We start from the raw sequence: 17,906 nt of genomic DNA on the forward strand, positions 1-17,906 counted from the left end.
CCCTATGATGGTGTCCCCTGAATAGATATGTCTATTCACCATATATACACCATATTTAAAATTTTAAATGAATCAAAATTACATGCTTGAATAAAAAGAATATAGCAGTAGGATTACACTCCATGCCCAGGACGGTGACAGTGATTGTGAAATACTCAGGGAGATTAGAGAGGCTACAAAAACAGAAGACCCAACAAGAATGAGGGATTTCACCTATCCTCATGTTGACTGGGAATATGTCACCTCAGAACAGGAGGTAGAAGTAAATTTTCTAAACATCATTAATGACTGCTTGTTAGAGCAGCAAGTCCTGAAAGAGGCTTAAATCAGCCTCTGTACCAGATGACTCCTGTTAAGGAAAAGTTAGCACATGTGACTCCATTTTGGTTTGGGGCCCACCATTGTTTAAATGCCAGCACATCATACACCAGGAGGAGTAATCCTTAGATATTGAATCCCTGTGAAAATCCTCCTCCTTGTCTCCAGCCTGCCTTGACTCCCAGTATCTGGTTTTTGTCAGTCTCTAACTCCCTGTCTCTTGGCCTTGATGTGAGGCCTCCCATCCTGATAATAAAAGTTACTGATGCATGGCTTTAGGACCATGCTGTGTAATTAACATACTGGTATAGCACGAGGAATGCACCAAGCAGGGATAGGTGGTAGATAAGACAAGGGTTTGTTTATTGGCTAAGGTTTCCGATGCACGAGGGCAACATGCTTTGCTAAAAGGTATATAACCTTTGTATAATCTGCATTCAGGGTCCCCTCCTGGCTAGCAGGGGGGCACCACGCTCGAGCGTAATAAACTTAGTGTCTTTTGGGAACTCTGCAGTTGTGGACTTTGTTTCTGTGCCTCAGCCTAGATTCGAACTGTGCGTGTCCTACCAGGTGTAATTCGCAGCACTGGTGTGCGTGTCCTACCAGGTGTAATTCGCAGCACTGGTGTGCGTGTCCTACCAGGTGTAATTCGCAGCACTGGTGTGCGTGTCCTACCAGGTGTAATTCGTAACACTCCAGAGGCAATCCTGGCAATTACAAGCCAGTAAACCTAACTTCCATACCAGGCAAATTGGTTGAAATTATAGTAAAGAACAGAATTATCAGACACACAGATGAATACGATATGTTTGTGAAGAGTCAACATGGCTTTTGTAAAGAGAAATCACACCTCACTAATCTATTAGAATTATTTGTGGGAGTCAAACAAACATGTGGACAAGGGTGATCCAGTGAATATAATGTACTTGACCTTTCAGAAAGCCTTTGACAAGGTCCCTCACCAAAGGCTCCTATGCAAACTAAGTAGTCATAGGATAAGAGGGAAGGTCCTTTCATGGATCAATAATTGGTTAAAAGATAGGAAACAAAGGATAGCAATAAATGATCCGTTTTCACAGTTAAGAGAGATTAAGAATAGGGTCCTCCAAGGATCTGTACCGGGACCAGCGCTGTTCAACATATTGATAAATAATCTGGAAAAGGGGTAAACAGTGAGGTGGCAAAGTTTGCAGACAATCCAAAACTACTCAAGATAGTTAAGTCCAAAGCTGACTGTGAAGAGTTACAAAGGGATCTCAGAAAATTGCATGTCTGGGCAACAAAATGACAGATGAAATTCAGTGTTGATAAATGTAAAGTAATGCACATTGGAAAATATAAACCCACCTATACATACAAAATGATAGGGTCTAAATTAGCTGTTACCACTCAAGAAAGATCTTGGAATCATCATGTGTAGTTCTCTGAAAACATCCGATCAATAAGCAGCGACAGTCAAAAAAGCTAACAGAATTTTAGGAACTAGTAGGAAAGGGATAGATAACAAGACAGAATATATCATAATGCCACTATATAAATCCATGGTATGCCCACACCTTGAATACTACATGCAGTTCTGTTCGCCCCAGCTCAAAAAGATCTACTAGAATTGGGAAAATTACAGAAAAGAGCAACAAAAATGATAAGGGTATGGAATAGCTTCCATATGAGAAGAGATTAAAAAGATTGGGATTGTTCATCTTGGAAAAGGGATGACTGATGGAGGATCTGAGTGGTCTATAAAATCATTAATGGTGTCGAGAAAGTGAATAAGGAAGTGCTATTGACCCCTTCACATAACACACAATCTGTGGTCACCCAATAAAATTAACAGGCAGCAGGTTCAAAACACATATAAGGAAGTACTCCTTCAGACAACAGAATCAGCCTGCGTAACTTGTTGCCGGGGATACTGTGAAGGACAGAAGTATAACTGAGTTCAAAAAAGAATTAGATAACTTCACAGAGGATATTTCCATCAATTGCTATTAGCCAAGATGGTCAGGGACTCAATCCCATGCTCTGGGTGTCCCTAAACCTCTGACTGCCAGACACTGGGACTGGATGACACGGGATGGATCACTCAATGAACTATCCAGTTCTGTTCATACCCTCTAAAGCATTTGGCACCAGCCAATGTGGGAAGACAGGATCTTGAACTAGATGGACCAAATGTCTGATCCAGTATGGCTATTCTTAACTTTATGTTCTTAAGAATCTGTGTTATTCCATTAAGATCATTCATGATAAAAGCGAATTTTCTTAAAGGACTCAATTTAATTTTCACTTCAAGAAATTATCAGATTTTCTTACAAATTTTCAGAAAATTCATCCTGTACTCAGTAAGTGCTGTAAACTTAGTGAGGATGCACTATTTTTCATACAAAAGAGGATTTATCCCTGCTTTAAGTGGAAAACTGAACTAACTATGGAGTCACAATCAGCATTTCCATAATTATGTTCTATATTTCTTACGTATTTCTAGTGCTACACTGTTGTAAAAGACAAAAATAAAAGTAAATTATTGGAAATCGTTTGATGGCAGAATACAGATATGCCAATGAGAAAAGGGGTGGTCTGTACAGAATGAGGGGAGGGGGGCATGGTCAGGAGAACTGTCTCTTGTTCATTACTCTACCATCCTTTTTTTTCCCCCCTGTGAACTGAGGCAACTCACAGTCTCGAAAAAATGGGGATAACACCAGACAGGTATAATGAGTATACTGATGTTTGTAAACCATGTTCCCATCCTTGGAGAATGCCAGTTTCACCCCACAATCACCTTTTAGAAAAAGCAGTGTTGAGTCTATGGATCACCACATTAAATTCAGTAGCTTCATTTTCAGACATTCCTGATCAATTTCTACTTCTTACACAGATTTTCATTAAGCATTACTTAGATCCATGTGTATCTGATATCAAAGTAGCTTTTTTCTGGTGTAGCTTGACTGTTACAGAAACAACAAAAAAGTCAAGTTACCGGTTTGATGCGAAGCTGGTCACCCACCACTTCCAATATGGCATGTTTTCGGGATACTCTCTTGTCTGTAATCTGAAAAGAAGACAGACCGTTGAGATAAGAGCAAATTATGGCACTCATATCTTGAATCATTACAGCAAACAAGCAAACAAAAATCAAATCAAGATAAACCAATAGGCAGATTAAAAGGTTTCATTGAGTACAGTTCATGCAGGCTGTAGGTTTCTGACTCCTTGTAAGTAGTTCCACATAACACAATTAGTTTAAAAAAAAAGAATTCGTAATTTGAACTAGATTAAAACATTAAGATCAAGATTTTCAGAACTGGGTGCCTGAAGTTATACTGTTTTAAATCCAGAAATGAACTTTCTAGCCTCAGTGTGGAGAAAAGCTTGAGAATGTGAGCCCTGCCAGCTCAAAAATCCAAAGGCAAGCAAAAAACCCCAGAATTTACCATTTGTCAAAATCTTATGATTTTTCAAGGTCTGACAATGCTACTCAGAAGAGACAGTAATGTGTCTTGAAATGTTATAGAGTGCTGTGCTTGTCTCAAAGCTACTAGCACACAGAAAGCAGGAATTCATGTTTTCTATAAAGAAAGTTTCAGGGTAACTCCAGTAAATTTCACCACCATCACCACAGTAGACAAACAGTTAAACCTAGAAACACTGACACAAAAACTGAAATAGAGACAGTACCCTGAGGCTTACAAAACTCAGGAAAAAAGTTGTTAGCTCCTAAGAACTGGCATTACAAGAACATTTTGTGAGGAACTCATTGTTTTAAAAAATTGAGATATTAAAAAATTGAGATAATTTTTAATCCAACGTAATAGTTGCTAATTCTCCTGTTTTTTCGTTTGGCGCTCTAATGAGATTTTGCCAGAGTCGTTTGTTTTAATATCATTTATTACAGTGAGAGAGCTCTCTCTTCTGTATGTGCAGCAAAACTAATATTGATGGATTAACTAGAAACCTGCTGCTATTTGCAAGGAAAGTTTTTCCTGTTCATGCATTTCCTTTAAGTGTGACATTCAAGACAGCAAAAAGATCCAATTACATCTTTGTAGGAAACTGTAATTCATTTCTCTCAATGTTTATTAGGTTTAAAGATGTGTATTCAAACTGGCAGAAAACTGCTACCAGCCTTACAAGTGTATGTTGTGACCTCTAGTGAGGAACTATGTTACTTCACTTAACCAAATAAATTCATAAGAGAAAACACAGTCATTATATATGAGATTATTATACAAGAAAATACATCTGAGAGATTACTGAAGGTAAAACTTGTTAAATTTGACCAGTATAAATTCAATTGAAAAAAATCAGACTTTTTCCTCTCGTTGTAAGCACTTACTACAAACAAACATTACATGCAAAATATTAAACAAGTGCTGCAAGAGCAAAGCTAGGGAAAGAAACAAAGCTTGCACAGGATAAGCATAAATGTGCTACTTCAGGACAGGGTCCTAATGTATTATCTTGAGAAGGAAGATGAAACAGTTTAGAGCGCACTAAATCGGGACATAAACGGGGTGTCACAGATGGGAGAAGGGGAATGGGTATGAGTCCAGGAGAAATTCACACCCTTAATGGCAAAAGCAGCATAAATTAAGAGGTGGCACGTTGTGTGAAATGTTCCAAGCCAGAGATGGAATACAGTAAGCATGTGTATGGTGTATATATAGCAGGGTTATCATAGAATCATAGAATATCAGGGTTGGAAGGGACCTCAGGAGGTCATCTAGTCCAACCCCTTGCTCAAAGTAAGAAACAAGGTGCTGTGTGATTACTGAGAACATCCTATTAGGTCCAAGTCACTAGAAACCCCATGACAATAAGAATGTGTACTGCTGTTGGACAGGAACAACAAAATTTACTATCCTTGTGAGGAATCAGAGTCCAATTCAAAACAAGATAATTAACTAGCAAAATAATCCATCAAGCTGCTACTGTGGCAAGAATAAACCCTTGATACCACAGGATCCTAATTAATGGCTAATGGTCATAGACCCTTGTACACACAATAACCTCAAGGTGCTTGGAAGGTGTGCAGTAGCACATAAGTGTCCATGATTCTGCCAGACTGCCAAGCATTCTTCATGCCCATCTGAGGTATGTGAATAAGAACCAACACACTCCATGAACAAAGATGGTAGCAGACTACATCACCATCATAACTGGGTGTGTGTGTGTGGTGATGTGGTCCCAGGGTATGTCGGCTATATGTCAGTGAGGAAGCCAAACACATGTGATCATGGGACCTGCACTGATATTTGGGATAGTCATTGTGGGTACTTCCATCTATTGGTAGTGGATACTATCTGAGCTGGGGTCTGCAACTTCCATGGTTTTCGCCTACAATGTTCATAGATCTAGCCTTTATAGAAATAAAAGAATTTACACTGAGTTAGAAGACATTGTTCCCATATCTCTGCTGCTCTTAGTTTTGCCAGGTGACAGAGAGAAATCAAAAGGACTCAGTGTCCTTTGCTATTAAGAACCTGTGGTCAATGAAACAGATAACAGTGACGAGGTGGATGAGGGAATATCTTTTATGGGACAAACTTCTGTTGGTAAGAGAAACTAGCTTTCAAGTGACACAGAGCCCTTCATCTGCAAACAACTGATAGATCAGTTACACTCTGCTGTTTGAGAAAGCTATGAACACTAGCAGATGTAAGCATTAGAATAAAAAAAAAAACAGAGGCCTGGGGAGCGTAACAGAGATCCACCTCAATCTATAGATCCTTCCCAGCACCACTCTGATTGCTGAGAGTGAAGGCGGGGTAAAGCAACAAAGACACCCAAGCCAGCATGGCTCTGCAGCAATCAGGAGGTTCTGAGGGAGTAAGCTGGGAGAATATTCTTTCTTTTTATCAGCCAGAGGCTGCTGGTATGGCTTTCAATTTTCAAACACCCACTAGGCAGAAACCAATACGAAAACCGGAGCATCTGAGCCGAGTCCACTGATAAGAATCCCAGCACCAGCCCTGCTACCAACAGTTGGGTGTGAGGGCTAGAATTCTCAGAGTGTTGCCTTTGGATCCTTCAAACTCCCCCACCACTGCTCATCTTTCCTACTGGTCTCTGGCTAGTAGGTGTCTTACATTTTTTCAGCCATACTCCAGTTCTACAAATGAGGTTTTGACATAATGGACATGATTTCATCTCTTTCCACAGAAGGACAATGTAGTTAATATGGGAAGAAGTGTTCCCACTACCAATGCCCTGCTCATATCTACTGACATTTCCAGAGCCAGAGAAAGTGATCCAAATAAATCTTTCACACATCCCCACATTAAATAGGGGAAGCATTGCTTGCAAAGATCTTATCTGCAGCCTCCCCCAAGTCAAGCCTTCCTCAGCTCTTCAGTAATCCAAAGATCATAGAGCACTTAAGTCTAACATATTACAACAGCAGGTCTGGGAGCCTCATGAAGCGGTCCTCCTCCATTCTTTAGCTACCAGTTTAACCTTTGAAAATCAATTAAGCATGCAGATAAGCAACTAAAGCAGTTCTTATTAAAGCAAATGCTGACAAAGTAAAATATATTAGAAGTCAGCTGGGAGGTATTCTATGAATTAGTAAGGAATATATTCAAGCCATAAAAATTTACAAAATGAAAAAATGCCTCAGTTAAACTAAAGTCAAATATAATTCAACAGCATAGATCAGTAACAGCCTAGTGGTCCAATTATGAAATACATCCCATGAAGAAACACTGCCCTGTGCACAACTCTTTGAACCAGCCAAGAACTCAGCTTAAAACTACATTATAGATGCTCTTAAAATACAAAAGTGAACGCAGGTGTACGAGAGAAACAACAAATGGCCATCTTTTCAATTGGAAAAATGTATCTGCCCTCTTCAGAGGAAGACCAGTCAAAGGGACAAATGCAAAATAATGGTTCAGTGCAAAAAAACCCAGGCAATAAAGGATATCTAAATGTGAAAAAGGCCCAATTTGAATGCAACCAGAAGAATTTATTTTAAAAGGACTTGTTCCCTCCCCTCACTACTCCTTTCCTACCACTACAAACAACAGCAGATGGCTTCTTTAACAGCATAAATGGGATATATCCATCCAGGTAGTTAATATGGTGCTTAGCCCTCTGGGCTGGGATTATGCAGACATGTGTACACCTCAGAGCTGGAAAAAAAGATGGAATGTTAAGTAATTTGGTATATTAGAATGTGTAAAACACTAAAAGTTTTATTTACTTTCCACTACTTACACAGTTTCCTTTTTGCATTCCACATCTAGTATGATGAATCCACACTGATCAGTTTCACAACCTTTTCTAGTCAATCTCACTTTTCTCACCTTCATGCACACTATTCTGAGTGTGGGCACTAGCATTACAGAAGAGTAAATTAAACACAGAAAACAGCTGATCAAATTCTCCCCCTAGTTAAATCCACTGGTTTGTATAGGGTGTAATTAAGGGCAAAAATGTATCCTACTGTTTTAAATGAGTTTAAAAATACTAACACCATTTGTATTAGATTATCTTGAATTCTCTCCCACAAATCTAAAACTACTTAACAAACTTGTATATAAATGTGAATGCAGCCACATTTGCCACCTAGAGAAAGGTACCATAGCAATTAGGCATTAAGTGCTGATATGGCTGAGTGAAGTGAGTACAAGCCCTGGTCTACACTGAACATTGAGACTGACATAAGTACATCGCTTAGGGGTGTAAGAAAGGAACTCTTGAGCATCATAGTCAAGCCAACCTTAAGAATTCTAAGTTAAGAATTCTTCTGCTGGCCCAGCTACTGCCACTCAGGGATGTGGAAAAACCCCTTTCATAGATGTAGGACACGTCTACATTATGGTGCTAAAGCTGTACAGCTGTCACTGTAGCACCCTTAGTGTAGACATACCTCGAACCTACCTGCAAAAAAAGTTTTGTTGCAAGAGACACTGCCAATTTAAGTCACATCTTTCTGAAATGTTATTACCAGCCTATTGTTACAAGTATACCTGAAGTTACTATTGAGAAAATTGACAGGTTTCAGAGTAGCAGCCGTGTTAGTCTGTATTCACAAAAAGAAAAGGAGTACTTGTGGCACCTTAGAGACTAACAAATTTATCTGAGCACAAGCTTTCATGAGCTACAGCTCACTTCATCGGATGCATTCAGTGGAAAATACAGTGGGGAGATTTATATACACAGAGAACATGAAACAATGGGTGTTACCATACACACTGTAAGGAGAGTGATCACTTAAGGTGAGCTATTACCGGAGGGGGGCACGACCTTTTGTAGTGATAATCAAGGTGGGCCATTTCCAGCAGCTGACAAGAATGTCTGAGGAACAGTGGGGGGTGCAGGGGGAATAAATATGGGGAAATAGTTTTACTTTGTGTAATGACCCATCCACTCCCAGTTCAAAAACAGACTCCAAGGAGAGATTGCTGAATTGGAATTAATTTGCAAACTGGATACAATTAACTTAGGCTTGAATAAAGACTGGGAGTGGATGGGTCATTACACAAAGTAAAACTATTTCCCCATTTCCCCCCCCCCCCCCCCGCACCCCCAACTGTTCCTCAGACGTTCTTGTCAGCTGCTGAAAAGTGAAAAGTGAACTCTTGCTTTCATGTCTCAGAGCAGAACTTAGTTTGTGTTAGCAGAAAGTTTGGGGGACTGATGCTATTCCCTCTCCACAGTTTGACCCCTAATTTCCTCTGATTTGGGAGAGAATCAGGAGATGTTTATGCAAACAGGAAAATGAGTCAGCATCACCAACCCATACGATTTATTAGTTTCAATGTTTAGAGTTTCTCTTAAAGCCCCAGCTCCTAGAGTCACGTTAAAGGAGAATCGTCGTTTTTGTTAACACAAGTTTCCTACCATTCCGGATTATGGAGAAATGCTTGAAAGGAGCTGGAGGGCTCTGCTTCCACCTTCCCCAGCCTCTAATCCACCCTGGTCCCACAGCCTGCTGGGGATATCGGTTGGCGGCCCCTCTGTGAAACCGTGAGCACAGGCGTGTACCTAGTGCAGTTCACCCCCATCCTCAATGCCTGCCCCTTTTGCGCTGTGAGGGAGAACCTGGTGCATGCTTATCTCAAATGCGCCAGGTTGCAGCCCCTATGTTCTGGCAGCACTTTTCCCCCACACCTGTTTATATTTGCACACTCTGTCCATGGCCCCACCAAGTTGCGAGACTGCCTCATTAACCTCCTCCTGGCCCTGGCCAAGGTAGCCATCTACAACACCAGGACGAGGATGATAGATGAGTGGGTGCTTTGCGACTGAGGGACCTATTTCCGCTCCTCCCTGATTTCACGCATCTGGGCAGAGGTCCGCTGGATCCCTAGACAGCTCTGAGGAACAGTGGGCACTGTCAGAGGTTTCTCTGCTCAGTGTCCTCCTCTGAATCCCTAGTTTTGAATCTATGACCCTCGCTCCTGACCCTGTTATTCCTTAGTTGCTCCCCCCTACCTTCTCCATCTGGTTCCCGGGCCCAGTGGTCCCTCCCACAAGGCTGGGGGAAGGGCCGTTAGACATGGGCAGGCGTCCATCCGCCCACCTCCCCGGATTCCCCATAAGGCCTTCCCCCAGACGGGGCTCAGCCCGGGGGTCAGCGGGTGAAGTCTGAGAGCCTGGGCTATACTGGTGGGTCTGGTGACCAGCTGAGCCCATGGCCCCTTCCAGCCCCAGACTCTATGACAAAGAGAAGGCGAATAAAAGCCTCCCGCTGTGTCAGATCTGCCCCAGGCCGGGGCTGCCGACGCCGGGGCCTGCACAGCGACGGGGCAGCTGACAGAGATAATCGCTCCCTGTCGGAGCGTCACCCAGCGGTGGGGGAGAGGCCTCTTTGCCCAGCGGGGTGCGCAGCGTCCGGGCCAGCCTGGGGCCCCGGGCAGACCCGCGCCAGGCCTCCCCCCAGAGGCGGTTCCTGGGCTGGGGGCTGCAGCGGCCGTACTGGGCAGCGGGGTCAGGGAGCCCCCCCTCCCCCCTGCGAGGAGCCAGACTTACTCCCAGCAGGGGGCCTCTTCCCAGCACTGTCCGGCCGGGCGGCAGCGCCACCGGGTAGCCCCCGTCCGCGGGCGCTAGCTCGAAGCCCGGCATGGGCGTCGCTGGGACGGGGGCTCTCCGCCTGCGGACAGGGAGCAGGCCCCGCTGTCCCCTCCGGAAACTTGAGGTTCCTCTCCCTTCCGTTTCCCTCTGTGCCGGGAGGCGGGGCCGGCGGCCGCTGTTTGTGTTTAAATCCCCGCACCGCCGCCCACCCCTTGGCCGGCCATCCCGGAAAGGGTAGTTTCCAACTGTCACCCTCCCCGCCCGGCCGCGCGTGAGCGCCGCCGCGGGGAAACTACAAATCCCGGCGTGCACCGCCCCCAACAGTCCCCCTCCGCATGCGCATTGCCTCGGGAAGCCGGTGGTGTAAACAAACACGTTCGAATGGGGGAGACGTTTAAACCGTCAGCTGGGGGCAGCAGCGTGGGGCCAGGTAGGGGGGCGGCCTGCGGGGTTGGAGTTTCCTTCCACCTGCCTTCGCCGGGGGCGGCTGGGGGGGATGAGAGCTGGCTCCAGCCACGGCTTGGCCAGGCGAGCTCCCCGGCGGGGCTGGGCTCGGCCAAGGGCGCCTGATGGTTGAGCACAGGCCGGGCACCCGTCAGTCTCTTGCCTAACACCTGGGGCTCGGCTAGCCTAGCCTTAGCACAGGGCACTGTACAACAATGGAGTGATTGCTGAGTGCTGGGCAAACGAGAGCACCAGTGACCCACCCGGCACTGCTTGGGGGCTGGGCCAGCCTGGGGACAAGGCACAGCCCACTGTTTAATATGTGAGACACTTTAACATAACCTTCAAAATTAGAAAAAAGGCGTACTTGTGGCACCTTAGAGACTAACAAATTTATTTGAGCATAAGCTTTCGTGGGCTACAGCCCACTTCATCGGATGCATTAACTTGGTGAAAGTTAACTCCATGTATTATGTAATTGAGATCCGTGATAATGGCATGTAACCACCTACATGTCACGCTGTTTAGTGACCACTGTACTTCCTCACCCCCAGGGTTACTCATGGTGGGTGTATTGAGGCCTTAAATTATGCAGAAAGCCTCAAAGAAGAACAAACAGGCAGTCGCTTCGTGTAAAGAACTGACCATCCTTCCACCAGCCAAGAAAAAAGAAGAAAGGCGGGAGGACTTTGTGATGCTGCTGCCTCCAGAAGTCAGTTTTAAAATTTTCAGTGAATTGGATATTCAGAGCTTATGCAAAGCTGCAATGACATGCAAGAGCTGGAATCGTGCAATTGAGAACAGTGACTATTTGTGGAAACACCACTGTTTAACTGTAAGAGCTGTCTGTCAGCGAGAGATAGACTGTGATAGAGGAAATGGATATTCATGGAAGGTAAATTTAAGAACATGGACTGTCTAGCTTTGGGAAACTGGATAGCTTTTGGGATGAGCATTAAGATATTAGAGGTTCTCTTCTGATCAGCATTTCTGATCCATCCAAGGTCAAGAGCAACTCAAAGTTGTTACCATCTAATAGTTACAGCCAGTGAGGTCTCAGGGCTTGTTTACACTACAAAATTCAGTTGACCTAAGTCGAAGTACAGCCACCACAGTAATTAAAAGAGGAAGTTCACGTCCTCACTTGCTCCTTCAGTCGGCAGGAGTGTTTCCACCAACTGAAGTGGGGCATTATAGGACACAGCTCTGGAGCCTACCAGCCCAAGCTGTCAGCGGGGTGCAGGGCTCACCTGGCACCCAGCTCTCCACACCAGGGTTTGGGGGCCCCAGCTGCAAGCCAGCTCCCACAGCTGACAGCTCAGGCTATCACCATCAGAGAGTAGGAGGACTCCAGCTGACAGCCCCCCCTTGGGGCTGACAGCCAACAGGCCGTGTCAGTTGATCACTGTCTAACTGCATCAACATAAGCGCTACACCTCTCATGGAGGTGGAGTTATGTCAGCGTAACAGGTGACTTACTTTGTCAGAAGCAGCATTCTAATGTAGACACTGAAATAATTAGATCATAATAAGCCACCTTGTATCAACCTAACTCTGTAGTGTAGACCAGGCTGTAGTGAAATAGTATCACAAACACCATCACAACTGGCAGTCTGTGCAGAAATGCCAAAAAATAAGAGTATCATAGAGACAATGAACTACCTGATCCTTGAGAAGTGATCAGTCCAGCTCTGGAATGGAACACATTGAGAAAGGGACAAAGTTTTACATACATGATCCCCATAATTTTACTTCAGTGAAATACTGTTGGGAGAGAAGGGGTTCCTAGAATTGCTGATCTAGAGGTTTTTGCCCCTACATACCTCTTAAGCTAGATACAGCTAGGGGTCAAAGAACCAGCTGCTTTAGAACCCCCTTACCCAGCACTATTGCAGCTGCTACTCAAAACAGCGAGGAGGAGCTGAACATGTTGAGTGAAATCCTGTTGAGGAATAGAGAAACCATAAACTCTGGCAAGTTAACATATAATTAGGAAGGCCAAAAAAGAATTTGAAGAACAGCCAGCGAAAGACTCAAAGTAACAACGAAAACATTTTTAAGTACATCAGAAGCAGGAAGCCTGCTAAACAATCAGTGGGGCCAGATTTCCAAACTTGAGCCATTCTTTTTAGGTGACAAATCTGAGGAATGTCCCAGACTGAGGTATAAGCTTTTGTGGGTAAAAAAACCCCACTTCTTCTTCTGAAGTAGTTTTTTACCCATGAAAGCTTATGCCCAAATAAATCCCTTAGTCTTTAAGGTGCCACCGGACTCCTTGTTTTTGTGGATACAGACTAACATGGCTACCCCCAGACTGAGGTGTCATTAGAGAGGTTTTGGAACAAATTAATAAATTAAACAGTAATAAGTCTCCAGGACCAGATGGTATTCACCCAGTAGTTCAGAAGGAACTAAAATATGAAGTTACAGAACTACTAAACTTATCATTTAAATCAGCTTCTGTACCAGATGACTGCAGGACAGCTAAAGTGATGCTAATTTAAAAAAAAAAAAAGGTCCCAGAAGCAATCCTGGCAATTATGGGTCAGTAAGCCTAACTTCAGTACCAGGCAAATTGGCTGAAACTATAGTAAAGAAAAGAATTATCAGACACATAGATGAACATGATTTGTTGGGGGAAGAGTCTACAAAAAGTGTTAAGGGAAATCATGCCTCAGCAATCTGCTAGAATTCTTTGAGGGGGTCAACAAGCATGTGGACAAGGGTGATCCAGTGGATATAGCATACTGAGATCTTCAGAAAGTCTTTGACAAGGTTCCTCACCAAAGGCTCTTAAGCAAAGTAAGCTCTCCTAAGTAGGGTCCTACCAAATTCACGGTCCAATTTGGTCATTGGTGATAGGATTTTTAAAAGTGTAAATTTCATGATTTCAGCTTTTTAAATCTGAAATGTCATGGTGTTGTAATTGTAGAGCTCCTGACCCAAAAAGGAGTTGTGGAGGGTTGCAAGTTTATTGTAGCGGGGGTTGCTGTACTGCTACCCATACTTCTGTACTGGTGCTGGCAGCAGCGCTGCCTTCAGAGCTAGACAGCTGGAGAGCAGCAGCTGCTGGTCGGAAGCTCAGCTCTGAAGGCAGAGCCGCTGCCAGCAGCAGCGCAGAAGTAAGGATGGCATGGTATGGTATTGCCATCTTTACTTCTGCGCTGCTGCCTGCAGAGCTGGGCCATCAGTGAGTAGCTGCCTCTCTCCGGCCACCCAACTCTGAAGGAAGCAATGCAGAAGTAAGGGTGGCATGGTATGGTATTGCCACCCTTACTTCTGTGCTGTCTTCAGACCTGGGCAGCTGGAGAGTGGCAACTGTTGGCCAGGTGCCCAGCTCTGAAGGCAGTGCCTTGCCAGCAGCAGTGCAGAAGTAAGGGTGGCAATACCATACCATGCCACCCTTACTTCTGCATTGCTTCCTTCAGAGTTGGGTTCAGATTCCTTAAAATAACCTTGTGACCCCCCAATTTGAGAAATGCTGGCCTCCCCCATGAAATCTGTATAGTATAGGGTAAAAACACACAAAAGACCAGATTTCACAGTCTGTGATGCTCATGGCCGTGAATTTGGTAGAGCCCTACTCACGGCATAAGAAGGTCCTCTCCTGGATCAGTAACTGGTTAAAAGATAGGAAACAAAGGGTAGGAATAAATGGTCAGTTTTCAGAACGGAGAGAGGTAAATAGTGGTGTCCCCCCAGGGTCTGTACTGCAACCAGTACTGTTCAACATATTCATAAATGAGCTGGAAAAAAGGGTAAACAGTGAGGTGGCAAAATTTGTAGATGATATAAAATTACTCAAGGTAGTTAAGTCTCAGGCAGACTGCGAAGAGCTACAAAAGGATCTCACGAAACTAGGTGACTTGGCAACAAAATGACAGATGAAATTCAATGTAGATAAATGCAAAGAAATGCACACTGGAAATCCCTACTACACATATAAAACAATGGGATCTAAATTAGCTGTTACCACTCAAGAGAGAGATCTTGGAGTCATTGTGGATAGTTCTCTGAAAACATCCACTCAATGTGCAGCAGTCAAGAAAGTTAACAAAATGTTGGGAATAATTAGGAAAGGGGGTAGATAATAAGAAAATATCATATTGCTTCTGTATAAATCCATGATATGCCCATATTTTGAATACTGCATGCAGATGTGTCATCCCATCTCAAAAAAGATATATTGGAATTTGAAAAAATACAGAAGAGAGCATCAAACATGATTAGGGGTGTGGAACAGCTTCCATATGAGGAGAGATTAATAAAATGGACTTTTCATCTTGGAAAAGAGACTACTACGGATATGATAGAGGTCTAGAAAATCATGGCTGATGTGGAGAAATTAAATAAGAGTAAATAACACCTTCTCATATCTAACACAAGAATTTAGGGTCTTAAAATGAAATTAATAGGCAGCAAATTTAAAACAAACAAAAGGAAGTATTTCTTCACACAACACACAGTCAATCTGTGGAACTCTTTACCAGAGGATGTTGTGAAGGCCAAGACTATAACAGGGTTCAAAAAGAACTAGATACGTTCATGGAGGATAGCCATTGATGGACCTATTAGCCAGGATGGGCAGGGATTCAAAACCATGCTCTGAAGTTTCCCTAGCCTCTGCTAGAGCTGGGAATGAGTGACAGGGGATGGATTACTTGATGATTATCTGTTCTGTTCATTCCCTCTTAAGCACCTGGCACTGGCCACTGTCAGAAGACAGGCTGCTGGGCTAGATGGACCACTGGTCTAACCCAGTACGTCCGTTTTTATGACAGCTATCACCTGCAAGACGTAGCAGATCAGAGAGGGAATGAATTCAGACATTGCAACCACCACCCTGAACCAGCACTAGTTTGAAAGAAAGTAGGATACAGCCACCTCTTTTGGGGTTTTAAGTCTACCTCTGCATAGATCACTGGTCAGTGAACTCAGAGTTACACAGTTTCAGACTCATTTCCTCTCTGAGGAAGTGTTTTAGTAGTTCAGTTTGAGGCAAGAGCTCATAAGGAGGCAGGGCTGTGAGCAGATGGAATACTCACGCTGCTCTGAAGATAGGAGACACACTGAAATCCAAACTCAACACCTTCCTGGCATCTGACTTCATTAACAAAGCAAATATCACAAATCCTAGTCCAGTCTTTCTCCGGTTATATGGCCATTTCCAAGTCTCCTCCCTTAGGCCTTCTCTACCCTAGATCCCTCTCCCAGACAGCTACTTCTACCTCCTTATATCCAGGGTTGAGGTAACAAGCTACATGTGTCAAAACGTCAATAAGTTAGTACCTGCATGAGCAGGGAATATCAACAGAGAAACCCAACCACCCTGCTGCATGAGCACACAAGGGAGTTTAGATTATTTTGGGGCTCGCAGGATAGGGAAGAGAAATAGAAAGATATTTTAGAAGTTTTACTTTAGGGTAGGGATTTAGCCTGAAAGGGTGGGGATGAGAGGCAGAAGATTTGAGAAGTGAGAATGATGCTCATATTACACAGGAAAATGTGAAGTTAAAGCCCTGGTCCACTAGAGGGCATTTGTACACCTGTGTATTGCATTGAGGTCCCAGACACCCAAATGTGTTATGCAGATGCTTCTTCTGGTGTAAAACTTGAGTTCTCCCAACTTCCAATGTTTACATTGACTTCTGCTTAATTTATTCAACTTTTTCAAGGTTTTTTAACTGTTTACTCTGTATCAGGTCACTCTACTGAGAAACTACTGGAAGAGCAAAGTGAAGCATGAATGGCTGAGTGGAAAATATAGCAACATTCACTCACGCTGTGGCTTACCAGAAAAAAGCATGTATCCCATGGATGCTGATACATGGGGAGAAATACTGGAAGCAGAACTGGAAAGATAAGAAACCAGACATGGATCTTAAATAGCAAGAAATGGCACAGAACTGACTGTTTTTACTGTAAATATTTAGCCATTCACACCAGTGACATTTGCAAATATGTAGTAGAAACTTCACTGGAAAAAATGTATAAATACAGAGTTTATTTTTATTTTTCACTTTATCAGAACAGCTTCTTGTAAAAACCCTAAATGAGATATCTTAAAACAAAGAAACTTCAAATCCAGACTCCAGCGAGAAACTGCTGAATTGGAATTCATTTGCAAATTGGATACTATTAATTTAGGCTTAAATAGAGACTGGGAGTGGCTAAGTCATTATGCAAGGTAGCCTATTTCCTCTTGTTTTTTCCTACCCCCCCCCCCCAGATGTTCTGGTTTAACTTGGTTTTAAACTTGGAGAGTGGTCAGTTTGGATGAGCTATTACCAGCAGGAGAGTGAGTCTGTGTGTGTATGGGGGTGGGTTTTTGGAGGGGGGTGAGGGAGTGAGAGAACCTGGATTTGTGCAGGAAATGGCCTAACTTCATTATCATGCACATTGTGTAAAGAGTTGTCACTTTGGATGGGCTATCACCAGCAGGAGAGCGAATTTGTGTGGGGGGGTGGAGGGTGAGAAAACCTGGATTTGTGCTGGAAATGGCCTAACCTGATACTCACTTTAGATAAGCTATTACCAGCAGGACAGTGGGGTGGGAGGAGGTATTGTTTCATATTCTCTGTGTATATATAAAGTCTGCTGCAGTTTCCACGGTATGCATCTGATGAAGTGAGCTGTAGCTCACGAAAGCTCATGCTCAAATAAATTGGTTAGTCTCTAAGGTGCCACAAGTCCTCCTTTTCTTTTTGCGAATACAGACTAACACGGCTGTTACTCTGAAAACTATACAATGTAATTATCTTTAAACATCTGCTAAGTTAAACAGATGTTAAGTCCTGGATTGACTTTTCATTATGCACTTTTTGAAAAAAATGGAAAAAACATTTACACGTTTGTTTGGTTTTTTTACTTGAAATTCATATGAAGCAGAAACCTGTGACAGTGAAGAGTCCATTAGAGTGAAAAATCGCCACAGGCATGGGAAATGGAGGGGATTGACTACAGTATAAGCATCAAAGCTACTGGGTATGAACTCCTTCAGGCTGGCCTTCTTTACCATCAGGTTCTACTTGAAGTACGGTTACAGTCACAAGAGTGATTGTAGTAGTGCCTCCTTCCTAGTCCCCTGACCTGCTCCTAGTGTGTATTCAGTCACAGAAACAAAA

The 17,906-nt window shown here is 43.4% G+C and overlaps 2 protein-coding genes across 2 annotated transcripts in view; one reads left to right on the plus strand and one right to left on the minus strand.

Annotated features, from left to right (window-relative positions):
* Window positions 1-10,509, minus strand: part of APLF (aprataxin and PNKP like factor) — a 95,643-nt gene extending 85,134 nt beyond the window's left edge. Inside the window, exons 1-2 of the mRNA XM_077814000.1 lie at window positions 10,297-10,509; window positions 3,299-3,370 (exon numbers count right to left, since the gene is read on the minus strand). Of these exons, the coding sequence (XP_077670126.1) occupies window positions 3,299-3,370; window positions 10,297-10,389 (165 nt within the window). The 5' untranslated portion in view covers window positions 10,390-10,509. The remainder of the gene's footprint in view (window positions 1-3,298; window positions 3,371-10,296) is intronic.
* Window positions 10,510-10,676: 167 nt separating this feature from the next.
* Window positions 10,677-16,806, plus strand: FBXO48 (F-box protein 48). The gene is made up of 3 exons (XM_077814001.1): window positions 10,677-10,768; window positions 11,337-11,677; window positions 16,485-16,806. Exons 2-3 carry the CDS (start codon window positions 11,372-11,374, stop codon window positions 16,644-16,646), a joined length of 468 nt encoding a protein of 155 aa, XP_077670127.1. The 5' UTR covers window positions 10,677-10,768; window positions 11,337-11,371; the 3' UTR covers window positions 16,647-16,806.
* The last annotated feature ends 1,100 nt before the right edge of the window (window positions 16,807-17,906 follow it).

This window comes from Eretmochelys imbricata, chromosome 3 (genome assembly GCF_965152235.1).
Source record: "Eretmochelys imbricata isolate rEreImb1 chromosome 3, rEreImb1.hap1, whole genome shotgun sequence".
NCBI classification, from domain to species: Eukaryota; Metazoa; Chordata; order Testudines; family Cheloniidae; genus Eretmochelys; species Eretmochelys imbricata.